This window comes from Amia ocellicauda, chromosome 18, assembly GCF_036373705.1.
Source record: "Amia ocellicauda isolate fAmiCal2 chromosome 18, fAmiCal2.hap1, whole genome shotgun sequence".
Taxonomy (NCBI): domain Eukaryota; kingdom Metazoa; phylum Chordata; class Actinopteri; order Amiiformes; family Amiidae; genus Amia; species Amia ocellicauda.
This window is the reverse complement of record NC_089867.1, coordinates 728,743-751,836: the sequence shown is the minus strand read 5'-3', so window position 1 is coordinate 751,836 and position 23,094 is coordinate 728,743. Positions and strand designations below refer to the sequence as shown.

At 39.8% G+C, this 23,094-nt stretch overlaps 1 protein-coding gene across 3 annotated transcripts in view; it reads left to right on the top strand.

Annotated features, from left to right (window-relative positions):
- The window catches only part of rad54b (RAD54 homolog B), an 84,315-nt gene extending 61,597 nt beyond the window's left edge, over positions 1 to 22,718 (top strand). For 2 of the 3 annotated variants that reach the window (XM_066691615.1, XM_066691613.1), the window contains 7 exons: positions 3,709 to 3,848; positions 4,599 to 4,889; positions 10,503 to 10,684; positions 11,618 to 11,879; positions 15,449 to 15,515; positions 17,065 to 17,265; positions 22,130 to 22,718. In XM_066691615.1, the coding sequence (XP_066547712.1) occupies positions 3,709 to 3,848; positions 4,599 to 4,889; positions 10,503 to 10,684; positions 11,618 to 11,879; positions 15,449 to 15,515; positions 17,065 to 17,265; positions 22,130 to 22,362 (1,376 nt within the window). In that variant the 3' untranslated portion in view covers positions 22,363 to 22,718. The remainder of the gene's footprint in view (positions 1 to 3,708; positions 3,849 to 4,598; positions 4,890 to 10,502; positions 10,685 to 11,617; positions 11,880 to 15,448; positions 15,516 to 17,064; positions 17,266 to 22,129) is intronic. The other variant, XM_066691614.1, reaches the window with a different exon arrangement.
- The last annotated feature ends 376 nt before the right edge of the window (positions 22,719 to 23,094 follow it).

The following is a 23,094-nucleotide window of genomic DNA, read 5'->3' as shown; positions in this document are numbered from 1 at the left end:
CAAAATTGGACAATTGAAGACTGGAAAAATGTTGCCTGGTCTGATGAGTCTCGATTTCTGTTGAGACATTCAGATGGTAAAGTCAGAATTTGGCGTAAACAGAATGAGAACATGGATCCATCATGCCTTGTTACCACTGTGCAGGCTGGTGGTGGTGGTGTAATGGTGTGGGGGATGTTTTCTTGGCACACTTTAGGCCCCTTAGTGCCAATTGGGCATCGTTTAAATGCCACGGCATACCTGAGCATTGTTTCTGACCATGTCCATCCCTTTATGACCACCATGTACCCATCCTCTGATGGCTACTTCCAGCAGGATAATGCACCATGTCACAAAGGTGGAATCATTTCAAATTGGTTTCTTGAACATGACAATGAGTTCACTGTACTAAACTGGCCCCCACTGTCACCAGATCTCAACCCAATAGAGCATCTTTGGGATGTGGTGGAACGGGAGCTTTGTGCCCTGGATGTGCATCCCACAAATCTCCATCAACTGCAAGATGCTATCCTATCAATATGGGCCAACATTTCTAAAGAATGCTTTCAGCACCTTGTTGAATCAATGCCACGTAGAATTAAGGCAGTTCTGAAGGCGAAAGGGGGTCAAACACAGTATTAGTATGGTGTTCCTAATAATCCTTTAGGTGAGTGTATTATGTGATTAATAGGTCTGATTAATCGATTGAGGCAGCCCTAATATATATGTGTGTGTGTGTGTGTGTGTGTATATATATATATATATATATATATATATATACAGTGAGGGAAAAAAAGTATTTGATCCCCTGCTGATTTTGTACGTTTGCCCACTGACAAAGAAATGATCAGTCTATAATTTTAATGGTAGGTGTATTTTAACTGTGAGAGACAGAATAACAACAAAAACATCCAGAAAAACGCATTTCAAAAAAATTATAAATTGATTTGCATGTTAATGAGGGAAATAAGTATTTGACCCCTTCGACTTAGTACTTGGTGGCAAAACCCTTGTTGGCAATCACAGAGGTCAGATGTTTCTTATAGTTGGCCACCAGGTTTGTACACATCTCAGGAGGGATTTTGTCCCACTTCTCTTTGCAGATCCTCTCCAAGTCATTAAGGTTTCGAGGCTGACGTTTGGCTACTCGAACCTTCAGCTCCCTCCACAGATTTTCTATGGGATTAAGGTCTGGAGACTGGCTAGGCCACTCTAGGACCTTAATGTGCTTCTTCTTGAGCCACTCCTTTGTTGCCTTGGCTGTGTGTTTTGGGTCATTGTCATGCTGGAATACCCATCCACGACCCATTTTCAATGCCCTGGCTGAGGGAAGGAGGTTCTCACCCAAGATTTGACGGTACATGGCCCCGTCCATCGTCCCTTTGATGCGGTGCAGTTGTCCTGTCCCCTTAGCAGAAAAACACCCCCAAAGCATAATGTTTCCACCTCCATGTTTGACGGTGGGGATGGTGTTCTTGGGGTCATTCCTCTTCCTCCAAACACGGCGAGTTGAGTTGATGCCAAAGAGCTTGATTTTGGTCTCATTTGCCCACAACACTTTCACCCAGTTCTCCTCTGAATCATTCAGATGTTCATTGGCAAACTTCAGGCCTGTACATGTGCTTTCTTGAGCAGGGGGGCCTTGCGGGCGCTGCAGGATTTCAGTCCTTCACGGCGTAGTGTGTTACCAATTGTTTTCTTGGTGACTATGGTCCCAGCTGCCTTGAGATCATTAACAAGATCCTCCCGTGTAGTTCTGGGCTGATTCCTCAGCGTTCTCATGATCATTGAAACTCCACGAGGTGAGATCTTGCATGGAGCCCCAGACCGAGGGAGACTGACAGTTATTTTGTGTTTCTTCCATTTGCGAATAATCGCACCAACTGTTGTCACCTTCTCACCAAGCTGCTTGGCCATGGTCTTGTAGCCCATTCCAGCCTTGTGTAGGTCTACAATCTTGTCCCTGACATCCTTGGACAGCTCTTTGGTCTTGGCCATGGTGGAGAGTTTGGAATCTAATTGATTGATTGCTTCTGTGGACCGGTGTCTTTTATACAGGTACCGAGCTGAGATTAGGAGCACTCCCTTTAAGAGAAATGCTCCTAATCTCAGCTCGTTACCTGTATAAAAGACACCTGGGAGCCAGAAATCGTGCAGATTGATAGGGGATCAAATACTTATTTCCCTCATTAACATGCAAATCAATTTATAATTTTTTTGAAATGCGTTTTTCTGGATGTTTTTGTTGTTATTCTGTCTCTCACAGTTAAAATACACCTACCATTAAAATTATAGACTGATCATTTCTTTGTCAGTGGGCAAACGTACAAAATCAGCAGGGAATCAAATACTTTTTTCCCTCACTGTGTATATATATATATATATATATATATATATATATATATATATATATATATATATATAATATATTCATGAGCTTGGTTCAGACAGTTTCAACATGTTTAATTTTTAATACAAAATGATATATTGTGACACAGTGGGAGGTTGTACATGGCGTCTGTAAACAAAATGGTGGGGTACAGTGAAAAGAGTGATATTATTTACAGTGCAAAATCTAGCTAACCATCAACCGATAAATAACAAATTGATTGGTCTGTTAAAAAGTAGGGCTGTGCCGGTAAATGGTATATTGCCTTATCACGGTGAAAATCTGTCGTTAATATCGGCGTTTATTTTTGAATGTATTATTATTATGTTATGAATATATATATATATATATATATATATATATATATATATATATATATATATATATCCACAACGAGGTGCTTGCCACAAAGGAAAAACTCTGAAAATTGTCTCCAACTCACGTGGTAAAATCCACTTACTATTTAGTAAGACTGGTGTGGCAGCTCATTCCTTTAGATCCTGTCCAATGATGAACAGTTCAGTTATCTAGGTATCCCATTTCCAAACTATAAATTTATTTTATCTATATACTGCAATGCATTTCAACACTCGCATGTGTTCATGAGGCCACAGACTTATTAATTCATTATACAATTAATTATACCTTAACAGCTGGGCCCAACTAATTTGATCTTGACAATCATATTTCACAGCTAATTAATAAAATTCAATAGAGTAGTTTACAATAATAATTCATACAATAAATCACACAAAAATATTTTTTACTTTAAATGGGGGTGATTTATCCAGAGTAGCAGTTGATGCACTGCTGCTCAATTAATGGTTCCCCCCTCGATAAAACAGGGAGGGATCTGTTGTGGAAAAGGCAGGAGGAGAGCCAGGGAAGTAGCAGGAAGTAGTAGTGAAGCGATACAGTGAGGATTACTTTTGAATACAGGACTTTGTTTATGGAACTTGATGGCGATTACGGACAGGTTTGTTTGCTTGTTTGTTGTGTTTGTTTGATTAGTTATATGTGTAGATTAGGGACCCATTCAACTGTGTTTAGTTTAGGCATGGGACGAGCTAGGGTTTTGTTTGTCCTTTTGTCTTGAGCATGGCGCACTGTGTACAGTGAACTGCCCCTGTGTTCCTAAACCCCAGCCTGAGATCCCCGATACCAGGTCCAGCTCAACACTGCACCACAGTGTGTATATATTATTCATTAGAGATTATATATGTTGAAACTTTGGGAACCAAACTTATTAATGAAGCTTAAACCGTAATATCTAGGTAACTGATTTCGCATGTATTTTTAACATTAATGCTATTAAGACTAAATGGTTCCTTTTCCACCAGGCACCCCAGTGCAGAATGACCTGCAGGAATTCTATGCTATCATAGAATTTGTGAACCCCGGAGTCTTGGGTTCTTCCTTTGCCTACAGAAAGGTTTATGAAGAGCCCCTCGTTAGGTCCAGACAGCCCTCCTGCACAAAGGTATAGGATAGGATTTTTTATCTTCCCCCTCATCAGAAACAGCATTTCAATCCTCTTGCAAGTATCCATCCTTAGAAGAAAATACATTAAATCAGTAGATGCTAAGTGATCAGTAAGTGATTAAATGTTTTACATTCTTCAGAACATAACATGAGCCTGTACAGATAAAATAGGATAGAAAATGTAAAAGTCTTGTACAAAGAATAATGTTCCTGTACAATTTGTATTTGGTTGTTAAAAATGTGTAAGAACCTTTTAAATATTGTGACATGACAGGCGGCTGTAGGCTACTTAAAACAGGTTTCACATTTTAATACTAGTCTCTGTTGCCACAGTGGTTCGAATCCCAAAGTGGGCTGTAATTTATTTATTTATTCCTTTTCCTTCTCTTAATTTGAATTGTGTTTAAATAACACGCTTCAGGGAACGTTAACTCCTAGCAAATATAAAACAAAGGGAAATTAACTAATTGATATCCAGTTACAGCGGATCATTAATCAAATTCACCCAAACTAAATGTAAGAAATCAAAAACAATAATTTAATAATAGGACATCCAAATATGCACTGAATTTAACAACAATGCTTAAGTAAAATAAGCAAATCATCCCCTTTGTGCACTGTAAGCACTATATTTTCAAAAGATAACTTTATTTTAAGATGAAGCTTACTTATGGAAATCAAAAAGGATAATCAGTAAGGATTAAATAAATGTCCAACTGAATTTAATGGTGGTGCACCTTCTATACAGGAGGAGAAGTTTCTGGGTCAGGAGAGGGCAACGGAGCTGGCTCGCATGACTGGGCTCTTCATCTTGCGGAGGACCCAAGATATCATCAACCGCTACCTTCCACCCAAATTGGAATGGATAGTCTTCTGCAAGCCTGCTGCTCTACAGCTGGAGGTATACCGCAGACTGCTTACCTGTCGCCTGGTCAGGTCCTTTTTGCAGGGAGTGCAGGAGAACAGCTCTCATTTGTTCTGCATTGGAGCACTGAAGAAACTATGCAATCACCCAGGGCTCCTCTATGCCACGATCAAGGTGAGAGCATCCAAAAGAAAACTATACAAGTGGAAATAATATTAATTACAGTAATAGTAGATCAATTTTTCAATTTGTATTTATAACTTAATGTTTGTGAATAATTTAGAATTTTTAAGGAGAAATACTTAATTGTGTTAAGTATCAGGGACCACTCAACGCATCAGGACTAGAGCAGTCACATATCACAGTTCTTGGTATAGCGCAGAAAATTACTTAATTTTACATAAATAAATATAATGATCATATGGAACCTACATATCACAAGAAAGACATTGAAGTTTTTCATTCTTTCTGTAATTAATGTATTTTTGGAATTAATACAGAAATGTGCATTAGCAAAGAAACCTATACAGACACCATTTTTATTCTCAAAACACTTAAACACTTATAAACACTTTAACAAATTATATACAAATCCCCAGAATGTTATTTTTAAGAAACAAAAAAACAGATGTTTACAAATAATTGTTCAAGAGATATCAGTTTTGCAAGGAGCACACTTGTCTAGAAGCTCATCAGAACTACACAACAAAACAACAAAAACAAAACCAATGGCCAAACAAGCACGATGGGTCGAATGGCCTGCTCTCGTTTGTAAACTTTATGTATGGAAAGTATGCACACCAATACTGTAAATAAGGTGCCAATCAGCAAAAACGAACTTGGAACAAGAGGGAGACCGCACACTCGGCAGTACAAACCCAATAATAATGTATTAATTATAAAACGTTGTGGAACTTGTGTGCCTTCATAAGGGTACTCTACCAGTTCCTTTTGTAGGCCCCAAATGTTGTGTGTGTGTTTTTCTGCATTCCTGACCTCGTACACTTACCATCTTACCAGAAAAAACAGATGACATGCCACAGGTTGACAATCAGTCCAGTCAAACCCTAAGAGAGGAGGAGGTATTAAAGGGACTGGCAGAATTAAAAACCAACAAATCACCTGGGCCAGATGGGATATTTCCAACAGTACTTAAAGAAATTAGGGAAATTATTTATAGGCCACTAACTCAATTATTCCAAATGACACTTAGAACAGGGGATGTGCCCACTGACTGGAAGACAGCAAATGTCATACCAATCCACAAGAAAGGGGACAAAACTGAGCCAGGAAATTACAGACCAATCAGTCTCACCTGCATCACTTGTAAAATGTTGGAAAAAGTTATTAGACAGAAAATAGAGGAGCATCTTAATGAAAACCATATTCTTGGAGATAGTCAACATGGGTTTAGACGAGGCAGATCATGTCTTACTAATTTATTAGAATTTTTTGAACATGCAACTGCAGCTGTAGATCACGTGAAAGCATATGATATGATATACTTAGATTTTCAAAAAGCTTTTGATAAGGTTCCACACCAAAGACTGATCCTCAAATTGGAAGCTGTAGGCATTCAGGGTAATGTAAGTAGATGGATTATGAACTGGTTGATGTCTAGGAAACAGAGGGTGTCGATTAGAGGAGTTGCTTCTAACTCGAATGAGGTTGTTAGTGGAGTTCCACAGGGATCAGTACTAGGGCCTGTGCTTTTTCTAATCTATATTAATGATCTGGACTCTGGGATAGTTAGCAAACTTGTCAAATTTGTAGATGATACTAAAATAGGTGGCTCAGCAGATACAATCTTGGCAGCACAGGCTATTCAGAGGGACTTAGATAATATTCAGTTGTGGGCCGACACCTAGCAAATAAAATTCAATGTGGACAAGTGCAAGGTAATACATGTAGGTAAGAAAAATGTCCACTATAATTACTCTATAGGAGGTACAGATCTAGATGAGGTAACACATGAGAAAGACCTAGGAGTCTATGTGGACTCCTCACTTTCTCCATCCAAACAATGTGGGGAAGCAATAAAAAAGGCAAACAATGTTAGGGTATATTGTTAAAAGTGTAGAATTTAAAACAAGGGAAGTAATGTTAAGACTGTACAATTCGCTAGTTAGACCTCATCTGGAATACTTTGTGCAGTTTTGGGCATCACACTTCAAGAAGGATATTGCTGCTCTAGAGGCAGTTCAGAGGAGAGCAACGAGACTTATTCCAGGTCTGAAGGGAATGTCCTACTCGGAGAGACTGAGGGAACTGAACCTTTTCACCCTGGAACAGTGGAGACTACGTGGGGACTTGATCCAAGTCTTCAAAATCATGAAAGGCATCGACCACATCAAACCAGAGGAGCTTTTCCAGATCAGCAGGAACACACGCACCCGGGGACACAAATGGAAATTGGTCTTCAAGGCATTCAAAACGGAAAACAGGAGACACTTCTTTACACAGAGAGTAGTCACAATCTGGAATAAACTACCCAGCGATGTGGTAGAAGCTGAAAGTTTCTGGATAGGATCCTTGGATAGCTTAGATATTAATGGACACCAAACGAGCACGATGGGTCGAATGGCCTCCTCTCGTTTGTAAACTTTCTTATGTTCTTCTTATCTGAATTAACTGTGGCTGCTATTTATTCTCTCGCTTAGATTGCTCACACTTCCACTGCAATAGTTGGATGCATTAACCAGGGCTCCAGGTGACCTACTACTTCTCTGAATTCAGTGTGTTTCTGCTTGCAGTCTCGTGTATACACAGTCTCCTTGCTCATGTTGACTGAGAGTGTCCTTTTGGTCGAGTTCCATCAACTGTTGTCATCTGCCAAAACTGAAGATTAATTTATTTGGTCTTCAGTCAACATTTGGCTTTTTTTTTTTTAGAGATACTGTTGACGGCATTGTGTTTTTGTTGACTACCATCAACAGCATTAGAGTTACTTATTCCCTTTCAGGTTTTCGGTTTTGACTGTTCCATCGAGCCACTGTTGACGGTTTAGTATTTTTAGTTATCTTTCGAGTTGGAAGCACTGCCCCATCTGCTGGAACATATCAAAGACATTTGTCTTTTAAAGTTGCCTTTGGCCCCTGTGCTTGTCACTCAAACAGGACCCTTCCACTTCTTGTTAGTATAAAAAGTGACATCTGTACAGGGACTTCCTCTTTTTGCCCTTCGTCTTGGTTCGTGAAGACACGCAAGAGCACCTATGTACCATCCACCCACTGATTCACTACATTCAAGTGAGATCGCTATATTTTTATTTATTAAAATTAGCCATGCTGTTCTGTACTGTCCGCGCCACGGAAGTCCATCGGTGCTTCGGTTCAGTTCGGTGTATTTTCACGTACCACTACTAGTCGTTTAATATAATATATTATTATTATTCAGACTAGTTCGCTGTGTTGGTTTTTGTCCACAGGACTTTTTCCTCCACAGCAAGAGCGCATGCAGCAGCAGTAATAGCCGAGGCCAGAAACCCGGCCTAAGCCTCGGTCTCTTGTAAGAGACCTCACCTGCGAGAGGGGCTCTTCCGCCGGCTTGCGCCCGCACTACAGCCCATGGCTGCGGCTTTGGTTGAGAGCCGGCGTCAGGGTGTCCCTTTGCCAGAGGCTGCTGGGCCTTCGAGCACGTTGAGTGATAGTGACTATCACTACTTGGAAGTTAGCTACTTGGAACCCTCCGTGTGCCCTTGGGGCCAATCTGCCACAGAGTGATTCTGACAGACAAGCATGGTTGGGGAGCTGTCTGCAATGGATAAGGAGTCCGGGGTAGTTGGACGGTGCCCATCAGGGCCCTCCATATCAACGCTCTGTAATTACGAGCTGTGCTCCTCGGTCTCTGTCACTTCATGTTGACCCTTCGGGGCAGTCATGTTCTATTGCAAACAAACAACACATCAGTGGTTGCCTATATCAACAGGCAGGGAGGTCTCCAGTCGCACACACTAAATTGTCTAGTGCGTCATCTGCTTCTATGGGCGCAGCCTCAGCTTCGTTCCATCAGAGCAGCTCACCTCCCGGGTATCTCCAAAACGGCAGCAGACCTCCTCTCTCGGGGAGGCCCCCCGGTGTCAGAATGCCGCCTCCACCCGCTAGTGATGCAACAGCTTTGCAGCCACTATGGCAGGGCAGAGGTTGACCACACACTGTCCACTATGGTTCTCCGTCCGATACCACTCGGGAACCCTGGGGATCAACGCGCTAGCCCACACATGGCCGTGCTGTCTCCTCTATGAGTTCCCACCGTTCCCTCTTCTTCCGGTGGTTCTGGAGAAGATCAGACAGGAACGAGTGACAGTCTGCTGGTAGTGTCTGGTAGGGTCTGTCGGACACGGTAGTGGCCACTATTTAGTCGGCGAGAGCTCCCTCTGCGAGGTCACAGTACTCCTACCACTGGCGGACTTTTCAAACTTGGTGTCAGGAGGAGTCTCATGACTAGTTAATTGCCATATAGGTGTCATTCTGCAATTCCTGCAGGAGCTGTTGGACCAGGGCAAGTCCCCGTCCATGCAAACGTTTATTTGGCTACCATTTCCTCATGTCATGTCAGGAGCCTCCAGAGGCAAATTTTTTGGCGGTGCAGTTTCTGAAAGGTGCACGCAAAGCTGCGGTCTACCCGTGCCCCTTCCCTGCCCGTGTGGTGCCTTTATGTAATGCTAGACGCACTTTCCAAGGCCTCGTTTGAGCCCCTTCAATCAGTTGACCTCAGATTAGCGTCACTGAAGACAGCATTTTTGTTGGCAATTACGTTTGTGAGCGAGTCCATTTTGCGTGTCCATTTTGCAGGAGATGGTTCCATGGTTACGCTTCAGCCTAATCCTGCATTCCTCCCGAAAGTGCTGTCTCCTTTCCATATCAACAGGCCTATCAAGTTTCCATCCTCCTCCCTTCTCTTCGAAGGAGGAGAGTAGGCTGCACCTGCTGTGCCCTGTGCAGGCTCTCGGGTGCTATTTGGAGCACACTAAGGACATTCGGTGCTTGGACCAATTGTTTGTGTCCTACGCTTTGAAAGCAGTGCCTCTCACACTGGATTGTGGACACCATTACCACAGCCTACCAAGTGCTTGAAAACTTGGTGGCCCACTCGACTTGAGGTGTAGCCACATCGTGGACACCCTCCAGCGGTTGCACGCTGAAACCCCTCCCCCTTCGGCAGTATTTCCTTTCTCAGATAACCGTGGTTGCATTCGCAACCTGTTGTTTTCCATCGACAGCACAAAGTGTTGCTTGTAACCCTCAACATTTATATCAAATGTCTGAATCCATTGATTCTACATTGCTTCTGTCTGCCCCTGCTGCCAACTGTTGGTCAAACTGTATTAATTCGCTATGTAGCTTCTTTATGCAGTGCAAGTTAAAACAACGACTCCCCTTCTCAAACCCGCTTTCTCGATTTAAAGTGGCAAATGTTTTCCACCGTCACACTGCTAATATCTGTATCTGTATTTCTGTATAGTTTACCTGGGACTTCTCCTATGCCCCCCCTCCCTGTAGCACATACCTAGGACATTAGTCTGCTCTTTTTACCTCATTGAAATAGGATGTATGCTTATTGTATTTTGTATTGATTATACATTACATGGCCAAAAGTATGTGCACACTCCTTCTAATTAGTGTATTCGGATATTTCTGCCCGAGGTTATTAGCCTTTTTCTAATTAGTCAGAGGTTAATGTGTCTTTTTTTTTCATATGAACTTGTGTGGCTATGAAATTATTATTTCCTGTACTAAACTGTCAATTTATTTATTTTATTATTGAAATTGCAAACTTATTTAACAGGAAAAGGAGAAAACCATACAAAATGACTGCACTGAAGCTGCTGAAAGCTGTCTTTATAAAGGACTTTCTGAGCTCTTCCCTGAGGGGTATTCCACAGAGGGCTTTAACACAGCTGATTCAGGAAAGCTGATGGTGCTTGCTGACCTGCTAGCAGCAATTCAACAGCAGAGCCCAACGGACAGGTACTTACTGCACCACACTACAGCTTTATATACCATTAAACAATGCACCAATGAAACAATTTAGTCCACTGTTTGAGTGTAGCAAGAAGTTATAGAAGCATTGAAAACATTTCATAAATATCAGGCAGACTATCTCTTTATCAATCAGTTAGTCACTTTTTATTTAGTATAGTTCCCTTCACAACAAGTTGCCATACAGCGCTTCACACAGTGAAAATAAAATAAAATCTAAAAATATTGGGCAAGGAGGGGAAGAAACACAAACTCCTATAGGATAGCAGACTGTTACAGGAAATAAATCTCTTAGGGTCTACAGCAACTCATTGATTGTCCAACTGCTCTGGAAAACTGCTCCCAGCCTGCCCAAGCAAGGTGACTGCCAAAATACTAATATTCTGACATTCAAAAGAGAGCTTATTTTCCTGTCTTGTCATCAACATTGTCACTGCTCCTCTACAAATTATATATGATCAGCTATGAAGTGCTGTATGGAATTATCTTCTCTATTATATATATATTAAACTATATGTAGGCCCTACAGTATACCATTCCATTGGTATTGCATTTTATAATTTTAAATTAGAAAAAGACAATGGCTTTAATTTATTTATGGAAAAAAAAAATATTTTCAAAAATTATAAGTTGAATTGCATACATCTGAAGTTGTGTATACAGCACTTCATACTTGATTAGAAATAATTGGTAGGGGACCAGATTACGGACAATGTGCAATATTTTCATGTATAGATGACAGGACAAGAAGCAGCTTCCTTTTGCAGGCACTCATCTTGCTTGGGCAGACTGTGGGTACAATGTTCTAAATCAGTTGGGCAGTGAATGATTTAAGTTATTCCCAGTGGTATCTTATTTCTCTTCTTCAGTACATGATTAGATTTGCTTGCACAGATATTGACCTTGTTTTTTAATTTTCAGAGTTGTGCTTGTGTCCAATTACACCCAGACATTGGATATGCTACAGAATATGTGTCATGATTTTGGGTACAGTTACACCCGGCTGGATGGGCAGACACCTGTCTCCCAAAGGCAGAATATTGTGGACATCTTCAACAGCAGATTCTCCAATGATTTTGTGTTTTTACTGAGCTCCAAAGCAGGAGGTGTAGGGCTGAATCTGGTTGGAGCATCCCATCTCTTTCTCTATGACATTGACTGGAACCCTGCAAATGATACTCAGGTAAAGGAGCATTTTCCGGGTCTACGCAGCAGGACATTTTGGTGGGGAATATATTTTGGCATTATTGGCAGATTTGATTTGAATCAAATTAATGTATTGCTGCAGACCCAGAGACATTGGAATGTGGAAAGATAACTGTCAATTTCTTTGCAGGAAATGCTTGTCAATCATTGTTTATGCAGCCAATCACCTGAATAAGACACTTTTTTTGCAACCTTCTTCATTTATAAAAGTAAGGCGGGAGAAAGAGGTGGAAGGAAACAAATGTCTGGATGCTGTGTTGCTTTTCAAAGATTTGGTGTTGATATTAGTAAATGGCTAGCTAGTAGTTCTGAGGTTGTTAATCAGGAGATGCTTATAAAGTACCATGTTATGTTTTCATGGAATTACAATGATTTTGAATGTAACACTTGTTTACATTAACATTTTTTAAAAGCATTATAAAGGCTGGGTCTTTTTCTTTTTTTGGATTAAGGCATTTTGCGAAGACTAACAAATACTAAGGCTGGGCAAATGGAAGTGTCATTGGCAATATAATTGGATTAATCCTATATATATATATATATTATGATAAATGTGTGAAAATGGTAAATGTATAAATTTATGGATAAGTAGGTGGTAAACATCAAAATTTGCCAGCTAGTTGGTAAATGTGGAAATGTGTATTTCATACGGATAATCTGTGCATCTACTGGTTGATGTGGACAGAGACGGACATTTGAACAGCGGTAGGTCAGGTGCGCTTAACACTCACAGTTGCGATCCAGATCAGGTGCGTTCAATCACACTGCTCTGAAATTAGGGTCATTATGCAGAAAATAGTCATTAAAATGAACATAGTTACCCTAACCCTATCACACATTGTCTACTGAACTGTTTGCTCATTATCAAATGCAGATCACCAAACTGCACTTGCATGTGAATTATATACTTTTAGCAGTGATACATGTATAATAAAGACAAAATCAGACTACATAGGCTAATGCTTGAAATTAAACACCACAAGATCATGTAATTATCCCGAAGACTTTGATAAACAGTAAATATGCTAAATAATGTATTAAAAATGTAGGGTCAAGTGCAACGAACTGAAAGCAGCACACTAACTGCGGATGATCCCATGGTTAGTACACGATTCTGTAGGCTATTAACTCTGCAAGTTCTTTGCAGTTGACCCTGCATTTTCAATACATGATATAGGGTGTTCATGACGTTCAGACTTTTGTTATTCTAACTTTGACCAATTTAGCTAATGGTTTTCTGAGAATCTTCATAATCTGTAGATCTGTAGAAAACACTAGTATGAATTATTGTATGAATTAATGTCTGTATGAAAAAACATCAACTCATAGTCCTAAAATTGAATGTAATGGAGTAATTTTATTACTATTATTTCACTGTTCAAATTAACAATTGCATGAGTCTTCAGACATTGTGAATTAACTGTTCAGATGCAAAGATTTAAGTTCTTGTATCTAATACTACTATAACTAGTCATGTAGTTTAGGCTAGTAGATTTAAAAAACACAAGCAACTCTGCTTTGTTAGGCAGTAGCTGCTGCAATGAGCATCACAGGGGGGAGCAGGGAGCAGGACATTATATATGGTATAGTGGCTACTACCGTGTCTGACAGACCGCAGGTTATCAAGCAATCCCACTCAGGGGCCAGGCCCAGAGGTAGAGCAGGCCTGGGTTGTTCTATAAAGAAGCAACGGTCCCCAAGGTAAAAAGGCAGCGGGAGCCCCTTGGCACCACATTCGGGCAGCCCAGGAATAATGATATGAGTCACTGGGAACAGTAATGCAGAGCTGGGAGGGCCAGTAGCGCCTCTACCCTCACCTTCAACAAAAACTAAGACCATATACAAAGCTGTGGTGACAGGAGATCTGCTCATGTACCCTCTGCTGAACACAGGAGCACTCACCTTCTGCAGCTCTACTGTGCAATAGTATACAAAGTGGGGCAAAAAAAAGACAGCACTTCAATAGGAGCAGGTACCGTCTGGTCAACTAACACAGCTAGGAGTGGGTGACAGTGAACTCTACTGTGCTATAATTTTCCAAGCGGGGCAAGAAGAGCCAAGCTCTTGTGCCGTTGCTTAACACAAGAGCAGTCACCTCCTGCTCGACTAGCACAGCTAGGAGCGGGGTGATGGCAAGCTCTCCTGTGTGAAAAGAAGGAACCATATACAAGGTGGGGCAGCAAGAGGCAGGTTCTTTTGCCCTCACCTACCACAGCAGAAGTTATCGCCTGTTCAAGTAGCACAGCTAGGAGAGGAGTGACAGCAAGATCTACTGTGCAGCAAGGCTAAATAAAGAGGTGGGGCAACAGGAGACCAGCTCATATGCCCTCGCTTAATACAGGAGCAGCACCCTCCGGCCTGACCAGCTCAGCAAGGAGTGGTCAACTACAAGCTCTACTGTGTTGTAGCCAAGAAGTATCAAGTCAAGTCATATCAAGACTTGTTTCAAGTGTTCAAAATCATGAAAGGCATTGATCAAGAGGAGCTTTCTAGATCTGCAGGGACACAGACTCTGAGTCCAGAGGGCCTGAGGGTAAGAGACCACCAGCAGAAGCAGGGCCTAGAACACCCTGGGGCCGCTACTACAGATGGTGGAGCGGAGCAGGGCTCTATCCCAGAAAGCTGACAGAGCGAGATCTCCTATAGCCACAGCTGTGGGCTGTAGTGCAGGTGCAAGCCATCAGAGGATCTCTTACGACAGGCTTTACTGCTGCTGTTGACGCTCTCACTGTGGAGGAAAGGGCCTGTGGACAAAAACCAACACAGCGACTACTCTGTAATAATATATCACAATAATTATATTAAAACAACTAGATAAGCCCTGACTGATATATTTTTTTAAACGAAACTGAAACCGAGGCGCAGCCAGACCTCTGGGGCGAGGATGGCACAGAAGGGTGTTAGTTAAGAAACTAACTAAAAATACACACAGAGACAGACAAATGTGGTGAATCGGTGGGTGAACAGCACTATTTGTGCAGCGAGCCGATGGAAAAACAAAATTATGTGCTGCAAAACAAACACATAGAGAGCTCTCACGTCTTAATGTTCCAAAAGCGAAGAGGCAAAATAGGAAATTCTGTGTGCGGGTTACCTTTTATACAAACAGGAAGTAGGGAGGGACCTGTTTGATTGAGACAGGGGGCAAGTGGCAGCTTTGATAGAGAGATGTTTCGATTGGGTTCCAATGGAAGTTCACTGAAACCTCTCCCCCTTGGGCAGTGCTTCCGACTTGAAAGATAACTGTAATTAAAGTGATATCATTGTGACTGATGTGGTGGTAAATGGTATCCTCAACTACTTCAGTGATGTTTTTACATAGCCTTTTTTGTACTCCGCTTCCAGTATTGTTTCTAAATTTGTTGGTAGATGACAGTCTTGCTATTTTTTACATGACTGACTTGCCTGGATGTTATTGGATCATATTCCACAGTTTTTTTGACAGTGTGACATCCTATTTACCTATCTGAATTTGAAGTGTGAAGTATAAAGGTTAATGATTAATCAGTCACAGTGGCATATGTTTTATTTCTGTTTATTCCACAGGCCATGGCCAGGGTGTGGAGAGATGGTCAAAAGAAAACTGTTTACATCTACCGCTTACTCACAACAGGTTAGTCTACCTGCACTTTACTTGCTTACTTTGCATACCTCATCTGAAATGGAAGAATGTGTGTGGAGAGAGAGTCAGCTGGAAAGTACAAGCAATTACATCAATATTATCATACTATATTCAGATATAGACTTTAAGATATATTAATCAGTTTGCAGTTTTGAGGGAAGAGAACATTTCAGTCCTCGAGCAGGCCTTCTGATGTCAGTAACCCACAGTAACACAAATCATTGTATTGTACTTAATAATGAAACTATTTAATATTTTAAATAACACGATAATGCTTTATATGAATAATTGGTCAGATAACACTGTTGGATATAAAAACACTTTACATTGTAAAGTCTTCTGCAAGATGGTAATATTGATATCGTAAATGTTGAATTAAACTCAAAAAAGGCACAGGTAGCTCCCAAGTGATACAATAATACAGATTATCCAAAATGTTTTTAATGTATTATTTCTTAGCAGATGCCCTTATCCAGGGTGACTTGCAAATGTTACAATACATCACATTCAGATGGGTTTTTACTGAAGAAATCTAGGTTAAGTACTTTGCTCAAAAGTACAACAGCACACACCCACAACTGGGATTGACCCCATGACCCTCTGCTCCAGAGCCCAGAGCCCTAATTGCTACTCCACACTGCTTCTGCATACTTACATCAGTAGGATTGTTCTATTTGCAAACATTAAGTTTGTATAAGGGAAATTGCTGCATTAGCAAATATGGTTGCCAAGGGCCAATTAAATATAAGCCTTGTATTACTAACTTAAATCGCTCTATATATCTGTTGAACAACACATTATGTTTATGAAACATAATATACAAGCTGATTTGAATTAGAACAGAAGCCAACAAAACTGAAACTACTATAATTGCTTTCCCAGTTTGGTCACATGGTTAGGTAGCAGCCATATTGTGTTTTCGTATACATGTTTATATTTTATATAAAATTTTGTATCTCCAAAGCTACTTGCAGAAAGCATATGACATTTGTTGCACATTGTTGCCTAATGACCTACTTTTAGATTTGTTCAAGGGCAGGCAAATGGTCCCATGGTTGGTGTCCATTTTGTATTTTGTGAAAAACCTCCCAACTTAAAACAATGCAGTAGTACAATTAATGCAAAGTATGTATCCTAGTTCAAAGTGCAGACATAATGCAGTTAAGTCTGTGTGTCTGCTAAGAAATAAATATTATTATTATTATTATTATTATTATTATTATGTGCTATAGGGAGTGGGGGCATCGGAGCAATCACAGTAAAAAATAGAAGTTCCAACAATGTTATAAAGTACAAAATTACAAGAGTGCTGAATAGCACAGTCTAGACTTCCACCCAAAGGTGGTCAGGGACTGTGCGGTCCTGACCTCAGTGGGAAGGTCGTTCCACCACTTGGGGGCAAGGGTTGAAAAGTAGCAAGCTCTGGACGAAGGGGAGCAGATAGTCATTCTCTGGCACATAAGGACCAGAGAGGTCTGGAGGGAGTGTTAGAAGAGATTACTTTTTTCTCCAGTGTTCCTGTATGTAATCTTTTTCTTAGGTACCATTGAAGAGAAGATCTACCAGAGGCAGATCACTAAGCAGGGGCTGTCTGGGGCAGTGGTTGACACGTGTAAAAAATCTGATCACATCAGTTTTTCTATGGAGGAGCTCCAGAACCTCTTCACTCTCCACGAAGACTCTGAGTGTGTCACACATGACCTGCTCTGCTGCAGCTGTGAAAATGAGCCTTATAAAGGAGGTACTTACATCATAATATTTATATGTGCTACTAACAGAATCCCATTAAACTCCTGCCTGAGCTAGCAGAGGGTGACTTGTCAGATTCAAAGCCCTATTGGCAGCTCAGATTTAACTCCAGTACCACTGTCACAGAGGAGGATCTTCCTTTTGTCCCTGAATCACCATTCCTGTGATTATCTGAGCAACTGCTCTATGGAAGTGTAACTGTGTAATTGATAGGCACTTAAACACCCCTGTTTCAATTAAAGCATAGTGTGAAAAAATGCAACTTAATAACATAAGGAATAGTAAGATCAGTACAGGTTTGAGCTATAATTCTGCATATAATAAATATAAATATAATATATAGGCACAGTGGAGGGCAGTGCCTTATTTGAACACCTACAACTTGATAAAACTTTCCACTTACAATATACATAAAGGGCTAGATATTTGTAAGGTTTGTGCACCGCTATGGCTATTGCCCAAATTTGCGCATTATTTGCCATATTCAAAATCCTGTTTTGCGCTGTGCAATCCATTCTGCGTCGTTCACCTTTTAATTGTATGCAAGCCGCAAAATGGGGGGAATGGCTGAAATTATGCGTGATTCCTGCTATATTCGTAGCTGGGCTGCGTGCAAAAATAAAAGGTTTGCGACGTGCAAAATAACGCAGTAAGAACGCCCACCATGCTTAACTCTGCGCACAGCACTGGGGCTGTCTGTTTTTATATATGGTTGTATGAGTGCTGCACCAGAACAAGTTCCTAACAGACTGAATGGCAATACATACATACATACATACATACATACATACATACTGTAGCGGGTGCGTGGTAGGGGCATTAGAACACACAACAAGACAGGCGAGATTGGGTTGAAGAGTCTGTCAATTTCCCAGAGGCTCTTGGTTGTACACGACAATGAGTTCCAAAAGCAAACAAACAGTTGTCTCTCGCAAAATCCGTCATCGGGTCACAGGCTAGGGTCAATGCCGGGGGGGGGTTGTCGTCCAGAAGAAATGTCCTTATCTGTGTAAGCAGCCTTTTGATTTGTTTTAGTTCTCTCTTCGCTCTTGCTCTCCCAGCATGCCGTCCTTGTCCTTTCACCAACCAACTATTGAGACAAAAGAATGTAAAGGTTTCATGATTATGTAGCCCAGGTGTGATGGACTGCACCTGTGTGTACTCAGTGTTGATTGCATCAGCCATGGGGTGTACCAGCTCTGCTGCACTCTGGAAATGTCCACATCCCCGACATAGATGAAGATATGCTGCAGGGTGACCGGCCTCACACTGCCCCCTCATATGTTCTCCACATGAGCTAATGTAACCATGAGTGCATTCACTTATTATAGAGCCATAGAACATATACATAGGTGTATATATAGTTATAAAGTTGCTGGCGCTACAACAGTATTAGAACATCAGAACAAAAGAAAGTTTACAAATGAGGTTTATTAATAGGTTTTTGCACAGCTACTCTTAATTAGAATTGCATTTCAATAGCACGGTTCAGGGAACGTTTACTCCTAGCACATATAAGATTAGGGTTTGGCAATATATCGAGTTTTTGTATTATGTATTATTCTAGGCAAAATTAAAAACGCTTATATCGTGAGTATCGAGTTTTTTATGCAGCCAATCACTTTCCAGGAAATGTATGTCAATCTTTGTGGCCAATCACTTGCAGAAGACACTTATCACTAATTTTGTATTCGGCCAATCACCATCTTCATTTATAAAAGTAAGGCGTGAGAAGCAATGAAGAGGAGGGAGCAAATGTGTCTCGGTGGTGTGTTACTATTGAATAATTTGTGTTGATGGTAGTAAATGAGTAGTTTTGAGGTCCTTAATTCGGAGATGCAACTGCTTATAAAGTTGCATGTTTATTTTACAAACAGATGGGTTTGTGGAATTATGGTCTTCAATATTACACTCGCTATATTAAGATGTATTAAAAGCAATGGAAGTGAATGAACAAAATAATTAAGTTACCTAGTTTTAATGAAATGATTGAATTACACACAAAAAACAGAAGCGAATACGGATTTATGTATATATACACACACAGGGTTTCCCACAGTGCTATTCAAGCTAAGTGGTCCGCCTGGCCAAACACGTATGAGTGAAACAAATAAATAAATTACAAAAATAAACTTTACAGCACAAGCGCACATGTTCCACCCCAATGTCATTGGTGGGCTAAAACTGATCTGCAAGCACCCCAGACAATATGCAATTGCCCCACCCCCCACTCCCCACTAATTTAGATGGATATAATTTGAATACATTTAAATAATTAATACAGTTTGTTTGCATTTTAATACATTAGGAAGAAATGTAAAAAAATGCAGAATGGTTCATTTTTATTTTTTTATGCTGAAGTGGTACAACAGTTATTTTATTATCAGAACAATTTTGTATTAACACTTTATACAGTGCTATACCAGTAAGCAGAATCGAAACGCGACCGTCAGAGTCGAAATGTACCTGTCTAGCAGATAAATCTAGCAGATAAGAAGTTAAATGCGCCACTATAAACCCGTATGTGGTAAATCTACCTGAATCTATTACCATTTTACAGCGCATGCGTGCTTACTTTTACTCGTGTTATTGTTGTTATGTAACAGTAAATTAATACTGTGTATAGATATATACACACAGTATTATTTACTGTGATATATATATATATATAACCTCATAGCAACAACAACACAAGTAATAGTAATCACACAACACATGTGCTGTAATGTGTTGCATTCTGCTTTCTGCAGGTTTCATGAAGTCTACTCTGCAGACTTGAGTGTTTTCCATGCTTTTTCGTCAAAATGTAGTTTGACAGCCAGTATTGATTATTTTGTGCATTTTTATACAGGCATAATAGGCATTTTTGTATTGTTATTTTATATTTATTTAATATAGACCTACTCAGGTATTTAATGTAAGCCAGCTAAAACAACAATCATATTTACCATGACAGCGTGGCATGTGGTATTTGTTAGTTTTGCATATTTAATGATTAAATAAATACTTGTTTGTATGTCTTATTTTGTAGCTTGTGTGGAGATGTATATCGTGTATCGCCCAAATTTCTAAAAATATCGAGATATTATGTTTAGGTCAAATCGCCCAGCCCTATATAAGACAAATGGAAATTAACTCATTGATTTCCAGTTAGAGTGGATCATTTATCGAATTCAGGCAATCTAAATGGAAGAAATCAAAAACAATAACTTAATAGGATATCCAAATATGAACTGAATTTAATAACAACACTTAAATAAAATAAATAAACAAATCATCCCTTTGTGCAGTGTAAGTAGTGTATTTTCAAAAGATAAAAACAAGCTTACGTATGGAAATCAAAAAGGATTTGGTGGCTACACAGCACTACAGTAGGTGCCATATACCTGTTTTGGACACACGACAGCAGTAATGTTAGATTTCTGTGCTGACCTACATACAGACAGACAATTATGGGTATTGGGTAATATTTATTACTACTACATCCACAATATTGTGTTTGTACTGCGTATGAGCCCCTGTCCGGACAATGGCATAGAGGTGTGCATTACTATATTACTGAGGATGTGTCGATTCGAGAACACTGCACGATGTGGACTGATGCCAGATGTGCTTTCTACTTATATATATAAACAAATAACAGGTCATGAAATATGACACCCACCTCTGTCCAGCACTGCCTTCTTTCACCCACCTGCAGAGTCCTCTTCCTTTAATGCCATGGCTTATTAACATATGGTAATGACTCTGTCTTTGGAAACATCAAATCAAATTAGAATTGCGTGAAAGCCATAATAAGACTGATTAGACCAGTTTTTGGTATACGTGATATTAGTGTGGTGCATTCATCCAATAACTGCGCAAAACTGTTCAAACTGGAGATAATAGCACACTGTGGAGTGGCGTAGGCGGGTTTGCAAGGCACAAACAGGTTTGTGCGATACAGGAATACAATGCTATATTCCAATGGCATTCCTTTTTTGGCCAAGTCGCATTTTTCTTGTGTGGCAATTGCACAAAATTTGAATATCAAACCCAAAGTGTCTATTTTTTTCTTCTTTAGCCCAATTTTTGGTCCCATGTAGAATTAGTAAAGTTAAATGAAGTAAATAAGTCCATAAATACTATGTAGTTCTAGCCAGAAGTTAAGGGTGAACATTCATATTCATATATATTCATATATATAAGTACATTGAACCCAGTCCACAGTGTACAGAACAAATAAAAAACATTATTAAAATGAATAAAACTACCCAAGACTTATGTACACAGAATGATGGATATTTTTATATATACAGTGGCTCTCAAAAGTATTCACCCCCTTGGACTTTTCCACATTTCATTGTGTTACAACATGAAATCAGAATGGATTTAATCTAAAGATTCAATAAAGTTTTTGGCACTGATCAACACAGAAAATGTCCTTAATGTCAAACTGAAAAATATATTCCTTCTGTCTTTGGCAGCTTGGGCACAATGTCCTATACTTGGTGACTGTTTTCAACTTGAAATAAAATGTAAGGTTGTAGTGTACCTAGGTTATCTGAAAGAGAAAAAAGTCAGCAAGCTCTGATGTCACTTCACTTAAATAGAAAGGTACTTGAGTTGGATTTTGAGAAAAATTCTGAAAAAGGGACAGGCTTCATCTCCCAGAGAAGGGCTTATTGGCAGCTTTAACAAAAAATCCTCAGAATATTCCACATGCGTTACATATTTGACCATGCTTGGTGACTGTCCTCTTTGAGAGCCAGGGTAGCACTGCAACCTAATGTTTTAGCCTTCCAACACATCAACAGTATTGACCCCCCATGTTAAACTGTAATCAATGGATTTAGGAATTGTTTCTCTGTTTCTAGGCCCTGCTGCAGAAGGACAGCCCTTGGTGCAGAGAAGTTGTCAGCTGGGTCAAATCAATGAAAAGCCTAATAGACAATCGCATCGGTCTATGTCAGAACTTATGCAGTGGAAACATTTTTCAGGAAAAAATTATTCAATCTCTGATCAATTTCTAGAGAGAGCTGGAAGACGCATTACTTTTGCTTTTCAAAATATTACTAAACACATACCTTGCAGTACCAGCTCCTCATAATGGATGTCAGCAGCAAAGCGTCCTGTCATATATTGAAGCTATTGTATATTCTGTCTTCTGAATACAATCTTTTTTGCTTGTATGTTTTTTTACCTGTAATGTATTTACATTTACTACATGGGAAAGCATTTTCTTTAGGATGAATTCCAAACATGCTGTGGGAACATTATTTGGGATGAAACCCCAACATTCCAGATGTGTTTCTAAACAGAGAATAGAATAATATAAATGTTGCCACTGCAAAATAACGCCAAATAAAATTATTTTGTGTTTGTGACCTGTTTAAAATAATCTGAAGTTATGCTATGTGTTTTTGATACATTTTGTTCTATATTAAAATATATAAGTTGTCATGATATTTCTTGTTGCTTCAACAGCAAACATACATATCCTAATATCCTTAAGTATGTGTTTTTATATTAATTAAATTAATGTACTTTTTAAACACATACAGTGGCTCTCAAAAGTATTCACCTCCCTTGGACTTTTCCACATTTCATTGTTACAACATGACGTCAGAATGGATTTAATCAGGAGTTTTTGCCACTGATCAACACAGAAAATGTCCATAATGTCAAAGCGAAAAATATAATCTGCAAATTGTACAACATTAATTACAAATACAAAACAGAAAATTCTTAAATGTATAAGTAATCACCCCCTTTGCTATGACACACCTGATTGAGCTGTGGTGAAACAAATTGTCTTTAGAAGTCACGTAATTAGTTGAAT